Raw genomic sequence first — 22,989 nt, forward strand, 5'->3', positions numbered from 1 at the left:
GAGTTCCGCCTTTAAACTGGAACATTATGCAAATCAGCCACATCAAGTATGCAAAAACCAGATTTTAGCATTTAGTCAGACTCCAAACTGACACAAACACAGCATCATCTTTTGTAATTTAAGTGCATTATTTTTCCTTACTATTTAAATAATACAAATGCATTAATACGTTTTTTTGTTTGGGTTAGAATCTTCAAATGCATCTTTTTATTATAATCTAATTATGTAATTTTTCTTTATTGTCCCAATCTGGCCATATGCAGTTACCGAGATGTATCTCCCTACCCTGACTGAGGGGGGACCTATCTTACACATGCCCCCATCTGACACATGCGCAGTAGCCAACCACTTTTCGAGACAGGTTCACACAGGGATCAGTATTGTGTATGAATAGTCACACATTAATTTCTATAATTTACCATCTCTGTGCAGGTGCCATCAACCAGCCTGCAGAGGCTGCAATTTGAGCAGTAATAAACAATGCCTTTAACATTGTCCTTCCTCAGGCATATACTACCAAGTCTGTGTAGGCAATCACTCAGCTGATTACAGACATTTTCAGGATTCAAACTCAATATCAGCAGTGGTGGGCTAGCTTGTTTTATCGGTGCATCACCGAACACCATCTGAATGCTGTTGAACTGCCACATACACAAGAATGGTGGGTAAGAAGGCTTTACAAATTAGCAATCAAACTTTGTAGAGATGTGTAGCTTTGTTTTCAATTGAAATCAAGTGTTAGCTGTTAAAAATAAGTTTAAATGCCACTTTTGACAGACAGCTTTAATTAAACAATGGCTTCTTTATTGGTTATCGTTTCAACGGTTAATCCTTAACATCCCTCGTCCTGACATATTTCAAGCAAAACATTTGAAATTAAGTTCACTTACATATAGTTTCTCTTCCAAAAATAAGGATAAAAAGGGATAGAGGAGTAAACAGCTGCATGCCCCAGTTCTCCAAAAACACCAATCTGTCATTGGTTATCATCACCTTGCTTCGCTTCTTATTACCTCATATCTATAAAGGCTGCTCCTTCTCATCTGCTGCTAAATGGCAGCTTTTATTACAAATAAATTGCAATGTATTTTGTTCCTGCCCATTAGTCTGCAGGGTTAGTGGAAACGCTATAAAATTGCTAATTACAGACAGAAGCAAAGGTGTACCTGAGGAGCTGGAGCGACTGCCCATGCTGCTGCCCTCCCGATCACAGCCACCATTTTCCACTTGCTCCAGCTTCTTACGTGCTGTAAAACACGCACACACGCACACACACACAGGCATAATCCCCTGAAATCACTCCCCTGATACCATCCATCAAGAGACCACACAGAATTATTTTATAGAACTTTTGAGAACCAAGTAGGCTTAATGAATAAAATTTATATTAAAGACTGAGAGGCCTAGAGACTTGTATGCACCTGGGAGAAAGAACAGAAATAGAGCTGCTCAAAAAAAACCTCTCTTAGTTGGTGCAGCGGGATATTCCGCTAGCACACCAGCACTGAGATTCTGAACACCCCAGTTCGAATCTCAGCTCTGCTACCGGTCAGCTGGGCGCCATCTAGTGGTCACAATTGGCAGTGCCTGCAGCAGACAAAATTGGCCACTGAGTCTGCTGGCTGGTGCAAGGACTCTGGTTAGCAGACCGAGGCATTTTTGCAGAATTGGATGAGCTTTATGTGCGAATCCACAGAAGCATGGGCAAATGAAAGAAGGGGTTGAGTGACTGCAAACACGTCGAGGGGCGTGCAAATATATCTTCCTCAAACGCAATCGGGATTCCCAGCAGCAGAAACTAGCTTTTTGCAGGCATAGTGAGTCATAAATACATCACCTAAATCTGTCTGGTTTTGCTGCATGTGCCCTTCATCAGGCCCCTAAATGTTCAAATTTGTTTTAATAATGACAAACAATGCCTGGAAGTGCTAAGTTTGTAAAAAATCTAAAAAGAATAAAGCACAGTTTACAAAGTCTTGATTTGATGTGCAACATATATAAAATAACCCAGAGAGTAAAGCTGTTGGTGTTTTGCAGTCTTCTTTCTATAGTATGGTTTTGGTTGATTAACAGATGCTCTGTCACACACTTCAGTCAGTTATTGCTAAGGCTTTTCTTCCTGAGCCGAATATCTGCATGATGCCTACTTTGTAAATATAACCATGCAAACAGAGAGCTGTCTGTAGCAACTGAGAGTAATTTAAACAGAAATTGTTAACACAGAAAAATAGACTGTAAATAGACGACATTAAATTTAATGGCAGCAAACCGGCACTGAGGGCTGAAGGTGACTTAAAGTGGATTAAATTGGACAATGTCTTAGCCAGTAATATGCTGAGGTGGAGGGGTGGACAAACAAGTGAGTGCTCCAAAGTGCTTGCCAAGTCTTACATTTCAGTTGACAAAAAGCTTAAATATAGAAACGCTGACAGCATATGGGTGGCACAGTGGTGCTTTGTTAGTGCTGTTCACCTCCAGAGATTTGGGTTTTCTCTTTGTGTTTGGATTGTTCTGGTTTACTCTTACATCCCCTTAGTCTGGCGCTGCAAGGAACTGGTGTATTTTCTTCAGCACTATATCCAACATATTGGAGTATTTGGAGAGGGGGTACAGCATGCTAATCCACTAGCCCACCACTGAGTTCTTGAGTTCAGCTTGGCCGTGCTTGTGGTAGCGGAAGATTAAATAGGGAACTCCTGTTGTTGGATCGAGGCACCAGTACGAGTAGGGCTGCTTATTGGTGGACACTTTTAAAATGTAGTGCAATCCAGCCTGCCATTGTATCAACGTGACAGCCAGCAGCATTCTCTTGTAATGTCTGTAGCGCAGTGGTAGATGGGATTAGGGACAACATAGCGAGCTTTTACAGTATCAAGGTGTCTCATGAACTGAAATATATTTACCAATTTGAGTTCATATTATGCAAAACTACATTGACTATAGGTTGGTCATGATCACCATACCATTAGCTTACTCACTAATAAACACAGCCAGTACACCTATTCTCAAGGGACCCTGGGCTTGTGATTTGTCCACCACTTAAGAAAAATAAACAAATCACTAACACACAAGATGCGTACTGAACTTAAGAAATTATGAGTAAAAAATGAACACAGACACTGTGTGAGTGAAGCAGCATAATCTGATTACAAATTTCTCTAACAGGTTTAGGTGCTGGCATGGATATGCTTCTCTAACCTTGTGTAAGCTGCTTGGTCAGATCCTTAATGTTGGCTGCTTGCTTTCTCTTCTGTGTCACCAGCTCGTCTCTTAGCTCCTCTACTTGAGTCTTCAACTGCTCAGTTTTTGCTTGCAACTCAGACCTTTCAGTCTGTAACGCCTGAACTTCATCCTGCCTCTGCTGCTCCTCTCTCTTAAGCCTGGCCGTCTGAAAACACATTTATACACATATACATCTAAATGATTAATTTTTATTTTACAGAGTAAAAAAAAGTCAATAGTGTGTGTGGGGGATGCGAGTAAGTATCAGTAATGTTACTTATTTTTGTCACATGGCTTTATGTTATCATGTTAGTTTAGACAACTAGCAAATATTGTGTGGCCTCTGGATGCAGATTTTCCCCTGGATTTCCCCCTGCCTTTATGTCCCAATGTAGTAATTTCCATTTCCAGACTGTGAATGTGCTGCCGCTCACACAACCCCTGATCTTATAAAGAAGAGCCAGATCACTACACGTTTCCTTTGACACATGTCCACTCTGCGACCTGCCACTTTTGGGTTCCCACAAAAAAGCCATATTGTGTACTCCTTGTGAACCCTATCACCCCTTCCCCCACTAGTGCAGGCACCTGGGCCAGTCCCGGAGATCTGGGCCAATGGCTCTGCTGTGTGTTCTAGAGTGCTAGACCACTGCGCCATGCGAGCACCCATGGCAGGCTATTTTACATCAAATTAAATAAGCTGCGATTTAAAATGTAAAACTTGCTTAATGCTAACTGATATTGGCAGATACAACAAGTTGCTTTAACATGTATTAAAAAAGTCAAATCAAAAGGTTGCAACCACACCATTGATTTATATGCTTTGGAAAGATTGTGTGCTCCAAGTGTAAGCGCACCATGTCTGTAAGAGCTCTCTCTGTCTCCTCCAGTCTGTTCAGCAGCTCTCTGGAGCTTGTGGTCACGTTGTCCAGTTGATTCTGCAGACCATTGCGCTCAGACTGCAGTTGAGCATTCTTACTGGTCAGTTTCTCTGTAAAGGTCAGGAGTTCAGCCTCACGCACTCGTCCACCTTGCACATCCTTTTGCAGGTCTGCAATCTGCGAATTCAGACTCTCTACTTCCTCCTTCAAAGAGGTAATATCCTGTTCATTTCTGTCAATTATTACAAACACACACACACACAAACACATGAATTTAAGACATCACAGTCAATACTAGTGTTTTGTAGTAATGGATCTATCAGTTATCACACTGTAGACTTTTATTTAATTTCATTTTTATGTTTTGTCACTGCTTTACCCTGTTCAGGGTCACGGTGGCTCTAGTTTCCTTGGAATCACTGGGCACAAAGCAGTAACACTCCATGGACAGGACAGCAAATTCCCCCCAGCCAATCATGTATGTATGTATGTATGTAGCTGATAGCACTGCTGGGGATTCAAACCCTGAATCCTAGTGGTACAGGGCTAGCATAATTCAACGCTGTGCCACCTGAATACCCACCAAAGACTTTTTTTTGTTTATCTTCATTTAATGTCATTCAAAGCATGTGTTTAATTGTACATCACCAGCACCCATTGTATCAAAGCCATTCATCTATTTAAGGCTGTTATAAATGAACTATAAATGTTTTTGCTCAGCACTAGTTTTTGTATTTTTGTCAGTTATATACGCATTAGAAAATCATTGATGTTTTTGTTGTTGCATTTTGTAATAATGTCCCAACCATTCAGTTTCAGACGCACAGACCCGCATCAATTCCCAGTTTCAGGCATAAACAAGAAATTAATTCTGCATTTCCAATATTGTGCCCATGCAAACGATGACCCATTATCAGCAGCAATGCATGACATGTCCTTGTGACTCAGGCTGACCCTCAGGAGACAAAGAAATAACCATGCAAATGTTCAATTAATTTTGTTAACTCCAGCAGAGAGCTAATGACCATACTACACAGTGGCAAAAAGCTATGCTAGCATCTATTCAATAACAGAGATGTGACCACCGCTGAGAGATTTAAGGACAGTCCACATTATTAAGATCCAGGTGAGTGTAATTTAATCATTATCTCCCATGCACAGCCATATAAACAAATTGGCTGAAACAACACAAAGCCAGACCCAGTGGATCCACAAGCAGCACGGTGCTAGGGTCATAATCTCATTGCAAGAGACAATGTCATTAAAAAAATGGAAACCGGAAAAGTCAAAACAATCATAAAGTCATTTTGAGAAACACACGGCCGATAAGGAAATAAAATGTTTTATGGAAATGAGAATACAGTAGCTATGGGCCTTTCTGACTCATTAGGAGAACTGTGAGTGGTATGATAAATAGGTTTGGGTAAGGGCTGACTTCATTACCTCTGATTCAGCTCCTCTAGTCTTGGGATGTCTTCAAGCTTCTCCTGTTGCTTTTGGATCTCAGACTTCTGTCTGTTAATGATCTCTCTGTATTTACACAGCTCGTCCTCCCACCGTGGCCTTTCATCTTCCAGGCACTTTACCTGTGTAACAAGTATTGTTAAATTATTGGCAACATACCTAACATACCTAAGTCTTGCCTAAACTTAGTCAGGCCTAAATGAATTGTTATTTAGAGCAGAGGCTGACTAATTGCAGGGGCTTTCAAACCTTTTGGCACACCCCTGCTTTTGTTTGCTTTGTTTTCTTTATGGTAACTCTGCATTTTACATTAACATTTACATTTTTGGCATTTAGCAGACGCCTTTATCCAAAGCGACTTACAGTAATGTGACAGTATATCATATAAGCAATTGAGGGTTAAGGGCCTTGCTCAAGGGCCCAACAGTGGCAACCTGGCAGTGGTGGGGTTTGAACCAGCAACCTTCTGCTTACTAGTCCAGTACCTTAACCACTAGGCAATAACTGCCCTTGCATCTGAGGTACTGCACTTGCAATAGAAATGGTTTAAGCCTCACAGAGGCCCTTGAATTGTGTATGTCACAATTGTTCATCACTCTCTCTTAAATTGTACGTGATTTTTTTGTCTTGTGCCACATGTGGAGCATTACATAAGTAAATGAGTAGTTACATTTAGTTTTTACGGTTTACCAATGATTTATCCTGGTCGCAGTGGGTCTGGTTCTCCCAGAATCACCCCCTCCCCCCAAATCATGTCTGTATGTAAACACCCAGCCAGCCAATAGCACAGTTAGGGATTCAAACCCTGAATCCCAGTTTTAATAGGCTTGCGTAATTTACCACTGCGTCACCAGAGCACCCTAGATGAAAAATATATTTGCTAATTACAACTGGAGATACAAGTTATATGTGTTTTTTATCTTGTTTACTCAGTAACACATATCAAACTAACCTGATAGGTGCTAATAAATAAGTTTAAAAAACTTAAACACAACTTATTATTTTAGTTTCTGAAGCACTGATCTTTTGATGTGGACTACTGTTACTGGTGCAGTTAATCGACTCACATCGTCTGATGGGTTCCTTTCTTATAACCACAGTTGATTAGACATTATAATAGCAAAACAATGTTTTCAAACTGATAAAATATTTGTTCTGTTTTCTTATAATTGTGCAGCCTTAATACAGTCATTACACATGAACAATGCACAGTGTTAAGAAATTATTTCTCTATTTCTCACCTTGGTTCTAAGGGTGGTAAGCTCATCCATGCCTTCTTTGAAGCTCTTTTTTAGATCCTCAAGCTCCTTTATCTTGGCTCGATGCATCTGTCAATTAAAGCAGAGAATGTTATGCATTTATATTAATGGCATTTAGCAGATGCTTGTATTCAAAGCGACTTATAGTTAACCCTCAGTTGCTTAAATTGTATTAGGTCATAAGGGCCTTTGCTCAGGGGCCCAACATTGGCATCTCGGTGGTGCTAGACCATTACATTAACCACTGCCCCCACCATTTATATTTACAACATTTAGCAAATGCCCTTATCCAAAGCGACTTACGATTGTACTTGAATTTAATGCCTTGCTAAAGGGTCCAACAGTAGCAATTTGGAGGCGGCGAGGCTCAAACCAGCAACCTGATCACTAGTCCGTTACCTTGACCACTGAGCTACAACTGCCGCAGGGCCATGTGTGTGCCAATACCAAATGGGTTCATTACACCAGTTCAGGCAGAAAGAGCCTTTCAGCTAATCTTAAGCTTTAATAAAACTCATAACGATGCAAATAATATGAAAATGATGCTTCGTTCTCTTACATTTTATTTATTTAGGAAAAAAACACTAAAAAGCAGGTGGAATAATAAATGAGCTTAGTAAACTGCCTGATAATTTAATATCCAGCCCTACACCAGCAATATAATAGAATTTGATAAGTGGTAAACAAGAGGGGAAATAGCCATCCAGGTTGCTATAGCAACATGCCATTCAAATGACTGAGCAAGTGTATTTACATGCACAGAACATTCTAATCAATTAAGAAGTAATTAACCATCAAGATTACCTGCATTTCAGTAATTCATAATAAGAAAAAAACATTCACATGATGTGCAGCAAAACAACTGTTTGCTATGGAGTATGACGATGCTGCTTTTTGCAACTTACTGCAGCGCTCAGCTCTAACTAAACTTTGTCCCAGTTTGCTGCTGACCTTTTCAAATGTGGTTAAAAATGAAGCACAGACATGGTGGAGAGAAACTAATTCTCACTGTTTTACAAAACCTGAATTGTTAGATTTTAGATACTTTAAATTAGAGCCATTGCAGCACGGCAACTAGTGAGCTGTGAAACAAGGAGTGTGGGTTTGAATTTGCTAATCCTGAAATTGCTTTTTGTGGCGTTTTTGTTCAAATTTTAGTGTAGTCAATTTGTCTTTCTCTGCTGGGGATCTCCGATTTTTTTTGCAGTCGCCTCCTCCGACCCGCATGCAGCCCTTAACGGAACCCCTTTCCACCCATGCACTCTGCACAGGCGCCTCTATCCACCAATCAGGGTCCTTACACAGCGTTTGAAGACCCCGCCCACATATTCCGGTCCTCCCTCCCTGCAGGCACTGCCAATTATGCCCGCTATGCCAGCCAATTGGTGGCAACACCGAGTTTCGAACCAAGGAGTTCAGAATCTCAGCGCTGGTGTGCTAGCGGAAAATCCCGCTGCGCCACCTGGGCGCCGCTTTTTAGGTTTTTTTTTTTAATAAAATTTAATGTGCCCTATAATTGAAGCAATTAAGTTTTATTAACACATTTCTCCTTTTTATCTTCTAATTTTATCTTCTAATGTATCTAAATGACGACCACCGGCGGAGCTTTCTTGTTTTAAACTGAAATACATTTTATAAATAACTGCATGTGAATAAACTGTCTATATTGTCAAGTCAATATTGTGCTTGTTTTTAAGCTTGCTGCTCAGTGGCACAGCCTGCAAAAAGTAGCTTTAGCATGTCATGTGAAAAATGTAAACACTGTGGTAAGCGATATATGCACCTAGCCTCAGGGTGAACAAAAAGGCAAAGCGCTCATTAACGTTACTGAATTTATCATGTTGTGTGTTTCTTGCTGTTTGGTTGAAACTAAAAGGATCTGTACCTAACGAATCCACTCCAGTCACATTTTTCTTTTTTTTTCTTTAGATAAAAGCACATACTAGCATCCTGCTGTAATGCGATCAAAGAGTGCAAGGTAATTTGATCAAAGTGGTGCTTCTACATATGCACAACTTAGAAATCTGACAGAAATCCAAGAATGGGAGTTACATGTAATGAAGAAGCTGAATCCATTCATGATTTAATGCACCCAGTTTAGTGTGTTTAAAATCAGTATCGCTAAATTTGTACATGGAGGTCAGACCACATGAAATGAGAGAGATGGAAAGCAATCAGTCTCACCTCCATCTGGTCTGTCTGTTCCTGCTTGTGCTTCTCTAACTCTCCTTTGGTCTCCCGTAGCTTTGCATCTAATTCATTAGACTTAATTTCCTCTGACTCCTAGAGAGAGAGCAAAAGCAATATAATTACACATCATGGTCATAAAGCAAAAACAAACCACTGTCTCCAACCAATGATAAACAGTTGTGTTACACAATTTCTCTAGTAAATTTAACTAGGTGCAATAATGCACATAGAGAATTTGTTTCATTTATTTAAAGTGAAAGAAAAACAAAGCTGCATACTGTAAATCACTCTAGTTCCACTTGGCAAAAATATACTAAAGCATAGCAATTAGGTCCACAAAAGTGCTAAACATGCACATCATATTATTACTCTGAGTCTGAAGCACTGCTGGTGGCTACTGGAGCAGTGCTGGTGCATAACTAAGCACTAGAACTTGCAAAAATTAAGCATAAAACACAGAGAAAAAGGCGAGAACAAAGCGAACCTCCCGACAAAAAATCACTCATGTAAACAAAGAGACGTGTGCCGGCAAGCAGACAATTACTGAACTACTTGTCTTGGTACAGAATTTTAAATAATCGGACCGGAGGTGTGGTTTTCCAGATTTCTTCCATTAAATCCAAAATCCGTTAAATGGAGGTCGGTTAAATCGAGGTTACACTGTAGTTGTAGTGTCTGCTTTTTAAAAAACACACTAAACACACACATTTCAAAGTTCATTTATGTCACCATCTATGAAGAATAAGCTTGAACAAGAGAATAACGTGTTCACATATTTTTGCTTAACCTCGTATATAGACCTACGGTAAATAGAAAAGTATAACAGTGTCCAATTAAGACATGCCTGATATGTGCGAATCATGTCCTGGCAATTCTTTCGGATCTGTTCTGTCTCCTCTTTAGCTTGGGTCAGCTTAGCAGTAGTTTCTTTAAGCTTGTCTTTGGTTTCCTGTTTTTTAGAGAAACAACAATGATTGGAATTTTTTAAATGTTAACATGAACAAAAAAGTAAAAAAAATATTTTATAAGCTACACCTACCATTAAAATAAACATTGTGGTTATACAATAACTGACTGTATTGCATCTATTGCTTTGCTCCCCTTTACCCTATTTATCAATTGAACATTGACCATATGTTGTTTGGGTGATGGAACATTCTCAACATTGCAATGACACTAATGTGAAAATGAAGTGGTAGTGTGTGTTGTACTTGTTTAAGTGTAGCATGTGTATCAGTGTTGTTAGTGTTTTAAACACCTTGGGATCTTTGCTGGAATTTAAAAATATAAAGCCCACAGCATCCTATGATAAAAAAAGAAAATATTTCTCTTACTGTACACCTACAACCAGTGCTAACAGGGTATGTGTTCCTAATAAAGAGATTAGGGAGTTTAAACAGTATTTTAAAATCCCAGCAACACTGCCTATACCTGATATACCTGATATACAACATACTCTACCATGCTACTACCTTGCAAGTGTCATTGCAGTACTGAAGAATTGTCCACCACCCTTTGCAGGTCCATTTCAATAATAAACAGGGTACAAGGGGGTGAGAAAATGTACAATGCAATAGACAGGCTACAGCAATAATTAATGAATGTATATACCAGTTAGGTGTACCTAATTTTTAAGCTTAGCTGTATTAATTCACCAACTAAATGTTTTAGTTCAAACTGTACACTGTTTCTTTATTGGTATAAAGTAGAAGTGACCTTATGAGCATCCGTCTCACTCTTCAGTTTGTTCTGGGCCCATTTGACTTTGATGACATGAGAGTTGATCTCATCCTTAAGCTTTTCCAGCTCCCGAGACAACCTGTTTATTTCATTCTCCTACAGGCACAGGAAGGTCAAAAACAGACTTAATAGTGTTATTGCCAGACCATTAGCAAAGCTTTATGTTTCTATGCCAAATGTAAGAAATGAAGGACAAAAATGAAATTCATCTCTGGGAAAACACTTTCCAGGGCAAAATATATTACATGGTCAAAAGTATGTAGACATCAACTACTACTAACTGATTAAAAAAAGCAAAAAGATAGCAGTGCATTAGAGATGTTTATAATCACTGATGAACAGAACTGATGAATAAGAAATTTGTGTCTGAAAATTAATGTGAGTGAACATAAATATTTGAAAGCAATGGTGCAAATGACTTAACACCTGATTAACCTAATTGTGCATCACACTCTTAAATACATAATTAGAACTGCCTAATCTTCTCTCTGTTTCAATACAAACCAAATGAAGGGTAATTAAATTTCTTTACAGCCAATTTCTTTTAACTGATAAATGACACACATGATGACATAATATAAACACATCAAAGATTCATATTCAAGTCATTCATATTCGTATTCATATCATGTCTTTATATTTTATTTAATGAAAAACAGTTTAATGTAGTGAATGTGGCAGTAATGAACGGTAAGACCAATATAAAAACCATACACAGAAGCAGTTCAGCTTCCAAAATGTAGATTTTTAGTTGGTAGCAAACATTTCATTACATGTGCTAACTAAATCAGGCTTATCATAATTAATAAAGATGCAGTTGGTACATTAAACCTCTTCCTGATAAGGTTAGTCTAGTTATTATAAGATAAGCAGATTTATACCTTTATATTGGGACATGGTAAAAAATATCCACATCACAATTTCAAACAATGTGACACAGACCCACATATGCAGAGCTTAACATGCATTTAAGACGTCATACTGACACTAAACAGCTTAATGTCTAATAGTTCGATGGTTCATGATTTGAGTTATGTAAATGCATTAAAAAGGCTTTTTTTGTCCAGATTGAAACAGCAATGCCTCTTCTAAATAAGTTTGTGCTAGCGCACTTAGGGTTTACGAGTGAGTCTCAAATCAGCAGTTTGAACTTTCACACAAGCTCTGATCTCAATTCAAATCAAGTGTCAACTGATGGATATTACATGAGATTTTTAGGCATTAATCAAACAATGACTTCAGCTGTCTTTGGTTAACCATCAATCATAAACATCCCCAATACATATAAGTCATTTTATCCAGTCTTTTTCTTGTTAAAGTTGCTCCAACTGACAGTGAGTGCCTTTACTGTGCGGTCATGAAAAAGTAGGTCAATTAAGTGTGTAATACATTCAAATGAACTCTCTTTAGTTTTAACCTTCACTGGAGTTTTAAACTGCCTCTTGAAGCAACATGAGCACAAGTACTGTTTTAATGGGGGTTCCATGGCCAACTATCCACAGGCCAGCCTGAGATCACCAAACTATGCAACTGATAAAACAGTGTGAAGCACCATAATAATGCACTAAAAACATTATCCAGAATAAAACATGTTGTATATCCTGGCACAAGTTTGGCTGACACAGTCCAACTATAAACTTTGGTGGCATAGTTGGGCACTGGTAGCTCAGCAATTAAGGTTCTGGAGTACTGATCAGAAGGTTGTTTAATTCCCATTATAACCCACTCTTGGGCTTGTGAGTCAGGCCATTGAACCTCAATTACTTGCATAGTATTCCGTCATAACTGTAAATTGTGGAAAAATAATACTCTGGGGTTATATTTCTGTGTTTGAGTCTGACCTATTAGTGTGTGCTTTTAACTCTGTGGTAATCAAGTCTACATTAATTGTCATGGTTTCGGAAGATCGTTATGCACATATAAATGTAATGTTTAGCTTCTTTTTACCTTGCTGTCATGTAGTTGCTGAAGCCGTCCTTTCTCCTGTGCAAACTGGTTCCCTCTCCTGGCCTGTTTGTCCACCTCTGCGGTAGCCTCTCTAAGCCTTCTCTCTAACTGTTCTTTATCCCTGCGTAGGTCCAATGCCTCCTTTTCGCCTCGAACATACTTCATAACCATCGTCTCTTTCTCCTGTCGCGCCTCCTCACATTTCTTGTTGGCCTGAGAAGAGCAACCAGAACCCAAAACCATAAAGAAAAGTCCTAATATTTAAGGGTCATGAGCATGAGCATAATTGTCTGTAGAAGTTTATTTGGAGCTGTCGGTATTTAAGCTATGTATTTAAGCTATGTTTTGGTGTATTTTACACAGTTTGGACTAATGTGATAGCAGTTAGGCATTTGTGTTATGCTTATTTAATAAAGAAAATCAATTAATGAAACACCTGTTTTAATGAACTCAATCACCACATTTTGTATTTTATATTGTTTATATATTTATTTATATTGTTAGAAATTTAACAATTTAACATAATTGCATTAAGTTTGTGCAAAAAACATCCTAATGATTATGCATTGTGTTTTTATGTGAGTAATAAGTAGATGTGCCCAGACAGCCCTGTTAAGCAAAGTCCTAAGGGTTAATGTGCCAGTTTGAGGGAGACAGAGGCTCGCTGACACACTTGTGAGATTTTCGCATGAGAGAGGAGCAGTCTGAATGAATCACGCTACAATAAACAACACTCCCTCCACCTTTTTACCAAAGCTAACTCAACGCTAACCTTGATAACTGTACGCTAGCTCAACATACAGCTATGAGCTAGAGATAAAAAGTGCAAGGAATGCCAACCACATTTTAATGGAAAATGACACATACAGAGCGAGGGGAAAGGAAAGCTGGGAGACTGTGTGCCAAACAGATACAGAGAACTACAGACTAGTCTTTGTCTGAAAGTAATTTATCCACTCTGAAGGAAAAAAAAAGCATTGTGTGTGAAAGGGGGAAGGGTGTCAGTCACTTAGAAGGGTTGTTTCCATGGTACCACACGTACATGGTCATAGAAACAACCACTAACCTGCTCAAGGCGGTAGGCCATCTCCCTCTGCATCTGCTGAATAGCATTTTTAGCAGCCTGGTCCTGGTGAACCAGTTTCTCATTGGATTCTTTCAGCTCCTTCAGTAGTTCCTCCACCCTGCTTTCAAGCTGGTAGAACAGGAAAAGACAATCACAATTACAAAGTTGCTCCTTTCATGTTTAGAAAAATCTAGGGCATGGCTGATCACAAACACACCCTGTATGATGACACAAAAGCTGGTCTGACGAGGCAGAGTTAAGCAAGGCTATTTCACACCCAGGAATTGTACCATGACTTATTTGCAAGGACACATATGTGTAGTAAGAGTTCTACCACAAACACTACATATTACACAATATTCCAAATAAGATTGGAAATTGCCAAGTCCTTAAGAATACCATTTTGCAAGCCTATGTACCACATGTAAAGCCTATGTAAGAACCACATTTCTTAATAAGCAGGGTAATATTCTAGGTGTTTTATTCTAAAACAGGAATATAATCATCAAAGGATTTAAAAAAATAAGAGAAATCCTTGTACAAAAAGTGCAAGGCTTAAAAACTTCTACTGAAAACTTCAGACATCACTGAATTAATAAATCACATTAGCTCAGAAATACTTGGACATAGAGCTGTCGCGCTAACCGCAATTTTGAAATATCGCGGTATAGACCAGCCAACCGCAGGGCATGCCAAGCAACCGCAACAACGCGGTGTTCACGTTTTTTCTTTCTTTCTTCTATTTTTTTTTTGTTTATATTGTTGCAGGTCCATCTTGTTTTACGCTTACATTCGGGCGTAATAAATGTTATATAAATTCATAATGAAAATGAGCTAGGAGCGTCATTTTCCCGCAACCTGTTCTCATGCGTTGCTGCTGAGTGTCAGGCTTTGTGTTTTAAAATGTAAACAATCGCAACAGGAATTATAGGCAAGTTTATTAATGATCAAATTGAGTTCACACTCAATAAATACTTGTAATTTAGACTATATTCAAACAGCCTTGGTGAACTAAAACACTTAATGACGGTTAATATGGCATTGCAGCCTGCAAATATTCTCTTTCTGGTCTTGCTGGAATGATTTAAATGTATTTTTTCGTTGAATAAAAATGTATTGAAACGAATAATAACTTGAAATGTAGTATATATTGTTATGTTAATTATATCTACTAAATAGATAGTTTGTCGCATTGTAAAGTCGCATGCAGGTACAGTACACGTGTATTAATGCAACGAGCCCCATCAGAGAGAGTTTTAGTACCGAGGGGAACATCGCTACCCCACTCAGATTCTCTCTAAACCACATCAGATGAACGTGTTGGTTCTTCTAGCGCGCATAATAACGCAGGTTTAAACTCTTACAGACTTTATTATATTTCTTTTTTACCATATTTTGATTAGATGTGTATTTACAATATTTAGCCTAAACACTTTTTTTTTTCGTTTCACACTGTATATCTAGCCTAGGAGCTAAATTTAAACCTTTTTTTAATAGAGAAAAGACGCGCATCCCTGCTCTGTTCTGTATTTAACATTAAACACGCATTTCATTGGTCTTAAAGCTGTCTCATCTTTGTCATTATAAAGCAATAATGTACCGAATCATAGCCTAACAATAAAGCTTGTTTATATAGCTCTAAAATGCAGATTAATTAAGTAATTTTCAAAAACCAAAAAAAATGGCGATATTACCGCATACCGCGATATTGAGACAGGTTGAATATCGCAAGGGGAAATTCTTTCACCGCGACAGCCCTACTTGGACATGGTGTTGTTAATTAACACCAGTCTTTGCAGCATCCACAAATGCATGGTTGGACTTTGCACAGCAGACGTCATCAGTCAGCAACATCCAAAAACGCCACCAACTCCAGGCTCGAGTTAAACAGAAATTGACAGACAAATTTTCTAATGGATTAAAATACCATCTCAAGTTTGATGAGATTCATTTGATTATTGTGTTGATTTTTAGTGAGACATTTGTACTGGACACTAGGCTCCCTCACCAAAGAAGGTCACAGACAATAAATCTGATAAGTCACTGGTGTAATAACAGGCCACACATCCCCTTGCTTATTCAGCTGTTATGAGACTATGATAGCAGATTATTGCTCTTTTGAAAGATAGCCAGCCTCCCAGGCTACTGTTTCATTTGTTATATTGCCCTTGGTAACAAAAGCTCCTGCCTTTAGACTGAATTAGACTGCATGGATCTTTCAAAAACCATGGCTGGTTTCAAAGAGGTGTACTTATTCATTATTGGTAATAAGTGAAAAGCCTCTGCTATTTAGGTCCTGAGAAATAGGGTAAGGTTATATTTGGAAAAGTTATTCTTAGTTGGGACGTGTCATTAAGACCTCAATGTTACTTAAATAACCAAAATAAGCAGAGGATGCATAGGACATGTAAGGGAGGTGTGGCACATTAGTTTCTATGCTTTCTCATCATGAACATGTAAATATAATATGCAAATGATTCAATGTCTCGACAGTTTTATTATTAGTACAAACCTGCATTGATACTGTATGCACATTTAAAAACATTATTATTAAGGGTTTTAACACAGTTTGTGTCATACTGTCTCAAAAGGAAACTAACCCGAATAAATAAAATGTACAAATTGTGACAGAATGCTGTGGTTGGCTTAGTACTAACCAGTTTCCCTTACACCTAAATGAATATGCTAGGCACATATTAGATCCAGGCCAGTAAAGTAAAATTATTTAACCAACACAAATGAAAATCCTAAAGTGTCTATAATGAACATCACCACATGACTTCAGAAATACTTGGCCACACTGTTGTTTATAAACAGTGCAATTAATGCAAAATTGTACAGTGCATAGCAAAAAGCATATGTCAACAACATGCAAATATGGCCCCAAATTTTCTAGGCTCAAGCTCAACAGAGGAAATGTGAATTGTGGACTGACATTTCAGATGTTTGTCCAAATAATGAAGAATAACAGTGTTCTCTGGGCCAAAGAAGAACTATCCAGTTTGTGTCAGCATACAGTTTAAAAGCCAGGGTCTGTCATAACATGGTGTTGTAGTATAAACATGTACATTCACTATTAACACAGCAATATTTGAAAGCAAAATTTGCTGCATTTAAGACAGTGTACTTTTAATAAATGCCAATGCTTATCGTAACATAAAGATGTTAAGCCACATGTTATGTGTTACAACAGCATGGTTACATAAGCAGATAGTGAAGGTGCTAAGTTGGCCAGCATGCAGTCAAAACCTGTCTCCTATTAAAAATTAGTGATGTATTATCAAGCAGAAATACAGCAACAACACCCAGTACAGTGGACAAATGAGCTGTGCAGCATTTAGGAAATTGTAATTTGACATAATTCTTTTGAAAGACTGATTTCAGACCACTAGCTAATCTCTTATTGTGGGAATCTTAAAGTCATTCAAAGAAAGAAAAGCATGAAAATGTGAAAATGTAATGGAAAAAATGTAACATGATACTAACAAATGCTTGTTTACCTTCTTAACTGTACAAAGATGTTGTTTCTCAGTTTCTATCCTCCTCTTAAGCTCCTCTCTCATGTTGTCTTTTTCAGAACATATGCCCAGAATAAGCTCCTGATGCTTCTTATTCTCATCCGACAACCTTAAATACAAATAAAGAAAGTAACCGAGTAATATGTCGATATATACAATCTAACAAACTGACACAAATTCTCTTATACCATGTAGACTGTGATTTTTAATGCATTTTACACCCAATTTTCCTCCCAATCCTAATCTGTATTTCTGCATCTACTGCTGCAACCATCATGCCCCCTTCCACACGTGTACAGTAGCCGGCTGCTTCTTTTCACCTGCACGGGGTGGGTTCATATCAAGATCTGTATTGTAAACAGAGTCATGCACCTAACTCTATTTTCCCCTGTCTTATTGTGTAGGTGTCGTCAACTGTTATCAGAGCTGAGATTCCAGCTTCTGACATGAGAAACATGAAAGAGAGGAGAAATAAACTCCAAATAAAAAGAGAAAACTTTAAGAAAGCTCAATAAAGATTTACAGCTCACTAAACAACTTTACAACTTTTCACTACAGCCACATGCCAAACAGAAAAGCCTACTATTAAAAATAATGTAATTTATAACAGACATCACTATAAGTGCACTCTTACCTTTTGATGGCCTTTTCTTGCTGAGAGTACTTGTACTGAACACACTTTTCAAAAGCAACCACGGAGCCCTGATTTTTTGCCAGGCCATTTGGAAGCTGACAGTTCAGCTCTGAAACCAGTTCATCCAGCAGAGATTCCTGAGACACAGAGCGCTGGATCTCCGACATCAGCTTCTTGCTGAAATCTGTATCATACAGGTAAGTACTGGACACAGTGTCTGCGTGATTAGCTTCAGCCTGTGATGCATCAGAGTTTGTGACTGAAGCTACAAGTTTACCAGCATCTTCTGTTGGGCTTGTGTTGTTCAAATTGCAGGGTGAAGACTCTCCTACGCCTTTCAGAGTTACATCTTTTGGGACATTAGAAGAGAGTTCATTTGGCTCCTTTTGAGTACTTTCGGGCAAAACCTCTTGTGTACTATCCAAAACAACAGGCAATGGCTCTTCAAGTCCATTGGGAGGTACTGTCGGAGTCCTGGAATCATCCATAGATGATGTTCCACTGTCACAGCTGGTGTTGCCATCCCCCTGTCCATCCTCTCTATGCTTTTCTTCCTGATCTGGTGTGTGAAGTTCCAGCCTTTGCTCCACCTTGTTGGTACCACTGCTGTCCAACACACTGTCCTGTTCACTGTCACCGTCCCCTGAAGCAAAATCATCCTCCACTCCTTTTAACTCCAGTAGATTACCATCACTGATAGCGTCTGATGACACAGTGGGCACCGAGCTGGGCTCAGGCAGGACAAGGGAGGGGTCTCGTTCTCCCTGACAGTCAGTCTGCTCCATGCTCTCTTGAAACTCCAAACCTGAAAGAGACAGTGAACAGCTGAGCAATTCTTATTGTGTACAGTACATTGCAGCTTTTCCGCTGCAGAAAAATATATAATTATTAAAAAGACCTGATGAATTTACCATTTACCTAGGACCCATTATGAATATCACTTGTCTAAAGAAATTACTTGGAGAATCTAGAAATCACAATAGCTATGTACCAGGTGTTCAGTGGAGGAATCTTAAGTTCCTCCACACAACATTCATCAAATCCAGAGCTGCATCCGAAATTGCATACTTCCATACCGAACAGTAAGTGAAAGCAGTACGCAAGAGCAGTTAGTAGTTCGAATATGTAGTATACATTAAACAGTATGCGAATAGTACCCAGGTGACCTACTGCCTGGGCAGCCATTTTTGAGTATGCAAACAATGCACACTTATGGTCCGATAATCTATCCCATAATTGAAGTGGAGCATTAAAAATGTTATGATTAAGAACAACCCTAAATAATGTTATGAGTAGCTTTGTGGAGAACAACAGAATTAATTTTGTCTGATTTTAAAATTGTTATAACTGTGGTGTTGGTAAGATGACGGACGTAGTACGTACGAGGTTGCGTGCATACTGCACACTTGCGTACTGAAAAACAGTGCAAGGCATACTGCCCCGAATCTAGTATGTACTGCTTAGGTATGCAATTTCAAAAGCAGCCCAGGTCTTAATGACCTTAATGTGGTAATCCTGGACAGGGATTTCCTCACCCAAATCCAAGTACTCAGTGTGTTTGTTGTACATAAAGTAACATTTAAAAAACTATATAATATATTAATGACAAGCCATATTAAAGGGAAAGACGTGCTTGAGCCTAACAAAAACACCAGTAGGTTATCTTTAAAAGCCAGTCACAACAATGTATGTTCTCAAAAGTGAGAAAGTAAAAATCACTTTCTCTTTGTTGTACTCTAGAGCTCTAGTTTACACCTAGTCTTTTAAACAAATTCAAAATGTAAACCCTCTGTTTTACAAACAGTGTACACTTGTAAAGTACTTAAAGTATCACAATATGAGCTGCTATTTATCAGTGTTAGTGAATTCAGACACAGCAGTTGGTTTCACATGACCTTTACTGATAAAATACTGCAAGCACACAATAGGACAACAATGGATAGGTTGTATGTAAACAAATATGCAAAAGAATGTTAAGTAAGTGAGAAGTAAGTGAGAGTGAGGGCAAAAGGCAAGAGATGAACTTTGAACAAAGAGCTTTAAGTCTGACATGGCTTCCTGTAAATGAGACTTCAGTCATGATACAGAGGCAGTCTGATCCTCCTTTTAAAATTCTATTTTACAGTTCATGCATTTCAAATACATAATGTATAAAACTTATAATGTATAAGATTTAATATGTTTGTGCCCTCCATGTTGCTGCCATGGTTTGCCTTCTTTTACTGGCTGTGCCACATATAAAAAATTCTTAAAGCTACAAATTCTTGATCACATTTAGTTTCACAGATATGACTTCTGCAGGTAGAATAGACAGACCTGTGCCAGGTCCTGAAAAGGAAGAGGTTTATACTTTCACTTTTATTTAACCATATCATAAAGTTAAAACATCGAACAAAGGCTCCTGAGCATGGTGCTCATGTGGTGTATTGATGGTTAGTCATTTGTTTTATGATTTTCCTAAATTACATTTTAAATACCTTACAGGCCAGAAATGCCTGCAGCCAATAATAAAAGAGTGAAACCTATTTGTTTTACTTTTCAATTTTGGAAAGAAATAACTTAGCCACTGTAATTAAACCGGACTACTGTACAATTTACTCAAAGCAGGACAGATACCAGTTTTCACAAACAGCTATTTCATCATACAATTTATTTAGTTCTAAGCCTGTGTGTGTTTAAGTTGCTGTTTTCATAACTGTCTAAAAGTGTCCAGACCATACACAAACATAAAGAAAAACTCTGCACTAGTGGTTCTCAACATTTTCAAAGCCTAAAGTTTCCATATTGGTAACTGATTGCATTCTTTTATTCACAGTGGGCTACAATATTTTGACTTCAAAATGCTTTACTTTTATTAATGAAGGAAATAAGCCTTTTGAATCAAATGAGTTCTTCAGTTCACAGCTATAATCTATTGTTTGCTAATCTCGCTTAGATATGACAGATGGCTTTGCATTTAAGCACTGGCAATTGATGTATGGGCTGCTTAGTGTAATATATCATGTTTCTGGTTCCACTGTGAGAACCACTGTTCTATATACTTCCATTGCATGTGTATAAATTATATATGAAAGGTTATATGTAATTTGATATTGATCCAGCATTTTTAGGCAGTTAATTCAATATTCAGTTCTAATACTGAATATTGAATTTGAATATCCCTATTTTTCCAACCTTAATTAGTATAGTGAAACACAGTAACATCCTAATGTAGAAAATAGTAGGTTGGAAACTGGAGTATTTATTTATCCAGATTTTTGCTGTAACTGCACGTAAAACAAGCACAGCATGGAATTACAACTGAGAATCATGTTCAATATAAACTTGTGTTTTACAAATTGAGTGGTGGCCCTGTAACATACCTTTAAGACATACACCCACTGAGATAAACTTTATAAGATACATCTATCTGTTATGTACATTCAGCAATTACTTTATAAACTACATCTATAATACAGATTATTTCAGTTGTGAATTGCAAAAAAATTAAAGGTAAAGGTTGTTAGCCCACGCTACTCTATTTACCAAGCAAAAGGGCTCCCATAAGACCCCTACTAACCAGTTGCTATTTGGGTCGTGGACGTTTCTCAGCACTGCAATGACACTAACGTGGTAATGTTTGTTATACTTATTTAAATGCAGCAAGTGCAGCAGTGTTGTAAACCCCAATGTCAATACTGGGAGAACAACAGTGTTTGATTAGTGTACCTAATAAAGTGCTCATGTTAATATAGCATGGGATACATACATCCTGTTATATAATCACCTTCCTGCCTTAAGAAACGTAATGTTAAATATAAGGTAGTGTAAACGAAGCCTCTAATAGCCTTTTTCAGGCATTTTTTCAGTAATACGAGCATCAGTGTGGTAAAATAAATATGACTGGTGTGGCTACAGCTTGCTACCTGTCAGATGCATCCATGGTGGGTAGTTTCAGGCATATAAACAACTGGTAGTACCAACAGACAAACACGTAATATTGGCCAGCTAGGGCTGGAAATTTTACAGGACTTGTACAAAATAACCAAGCCACAAAAATTAACCAATGTCTGGTTTAAATACCGACTCAAAGGGTGTAACTGGCAGTAATCAGCCACAAAATACTCCTAGAAACACCTGGCTAGCTAGCTAGCCAACTAGCTAACACACACGTACCACCGGACCATGGTTTGAAAAATGGTTTACCAGAGAATATGTTTCAAATATAACATTTGACTTACCTTTATGTTAAATCCATAAATGCGACAGTTATAGAACCAGTCACAGGCCTGTGTCCCCACCGGTTTCACGTTCGCTCCCGTCGCGGTGACACATCAACAAATATGGCCTCTGCACTGAATGAACGCTGGGAATGGTAGTCAATCGCAAAAAGAGTCGATTCTCTGAATACAGGAATTATGACTCAGGAATCGATTCTACAATTTTGGAAACGATTCTTGTAAGTGCACTTACTGTATTTTATCAGGTTAAAGGGATTAGATCATTACTGTCGTTGATTTATTCAGTTTTACAGGGTGCAAGGCACCAAACCATTCTAGAGCAATACGCATTTACACATTTCTACCTCGTGTTAATTTAGATCACTTTATCAACCTTCTGCATGATACCGGGATGTGGGTGGAAACCAGAGTACTCAAATTAAACCCAAACAGACACTGGAGGTGCATGCACAATTGTATACAGAAAGTCAGTGAAAGCAGTATCATATACAGAAATAATAATAACAATAATAATAATAAAACAAAAACATATCATCGTGTGTCACGTAAAAGAAAAAAGCCCCATTATATGCATAAAATTATGCTAGCATATGTAGCTATATGTGTAGACCTACATGTTAAATAGTTGTCTGTAAATAAATGAAGACGTTTTGTAAATACGAAAATACAGTTTACAAAACACCTCAACGTCTGAGGTTGTAGCCTGGCAGTTGTAGCCTGGCAGTTAAGGTACTAGTAATCAGAAGGTCGCTGGTTCAAGCCCCACCACTGCCAGGTTGCTGCTGTTGGGCCCTTGAGCAAGGCCCTTAACCCTCAATTGCTCAGACTGTATACTGTCATAGTACTGT

At 38.3% G+C, this 22,989-nt stretch overlaps 1 protein-coding gene across 1 annotated transcript in view; it reads right to left on the reverse strand.

Moving 5' to 3' along the window:
• Positions 1-22,226, reverse strand: part of ccdc186 (coiled-coil domain-containing protein 186) — a 32,759-nt gene extending 10,533 nt beyond the window's left edge. Inside the window, exons 1-13 of the mRNA XM_063003045.1 lie at positions 22,142-22,226; positions 17,922-18,726; positions 17,270-17,396; positions 13,770-13,898; positions 12,704-12,916; positions 10,733-10,852; positions 9,861-9,965; positions 9,011-9,109; positions 6,809-6,895; positions 5,547-5,689; positions 4,080-4,335; positions 3,199-3,388; positions 1,167-1,247 (exon numbers count right to left, since the gene is read on the reverse strand). Of these exons, the coding sequence (XP_062859115.1) occupies positions 1,167-1,247; positions 3,199-3,388; positions 4,080-4,335; positions 5,547-5,689; positions 6,809-6,895; positions 9,011-9,109; positions 9,861-9,965; positions 10,733-10,852; positions 12,704-12,916; positions 13,770-13,898; positions 17,270-17,396; positions 17,922-18,706 (2,335 nt within the window). The 5' untranslated portion in view covers positions 18,707-18,726; positions 22,142-22,226. The remainder of the gene's footprint in view (positions 1-1,166; positions 1,248-3,198; positions 3,389-4,079; positions 4,336-5,546; positions 5,690-6,808; positions 6,896-9,010; positions 9,110-9,860; positions 9,966-10,732; positions 10,853-12,703; positions 12,917-13,769; positions 13,899-17,269; positions 17,397-17,921; positions 18,727-22,141) is intronic.
• Between the last annotated feature and the right edge of the window lie 763 nt (positions 22,227-22,989).

This window comes from Trichomycterus rosablanca, chromosome 10, assembly GCF_030014385.1.
Source record: "Trichomycterus rosablanca isolate fTriRos1 chromosome 10, fTriRos1.hap1, whole genome shotgun sequence".
NCBI lineage: Eukaryota > Metazoa > Chordata > Actinopteri > Siluriformes > Trichomycteridae > Trichomycterus > Trichomycterus rosablanca.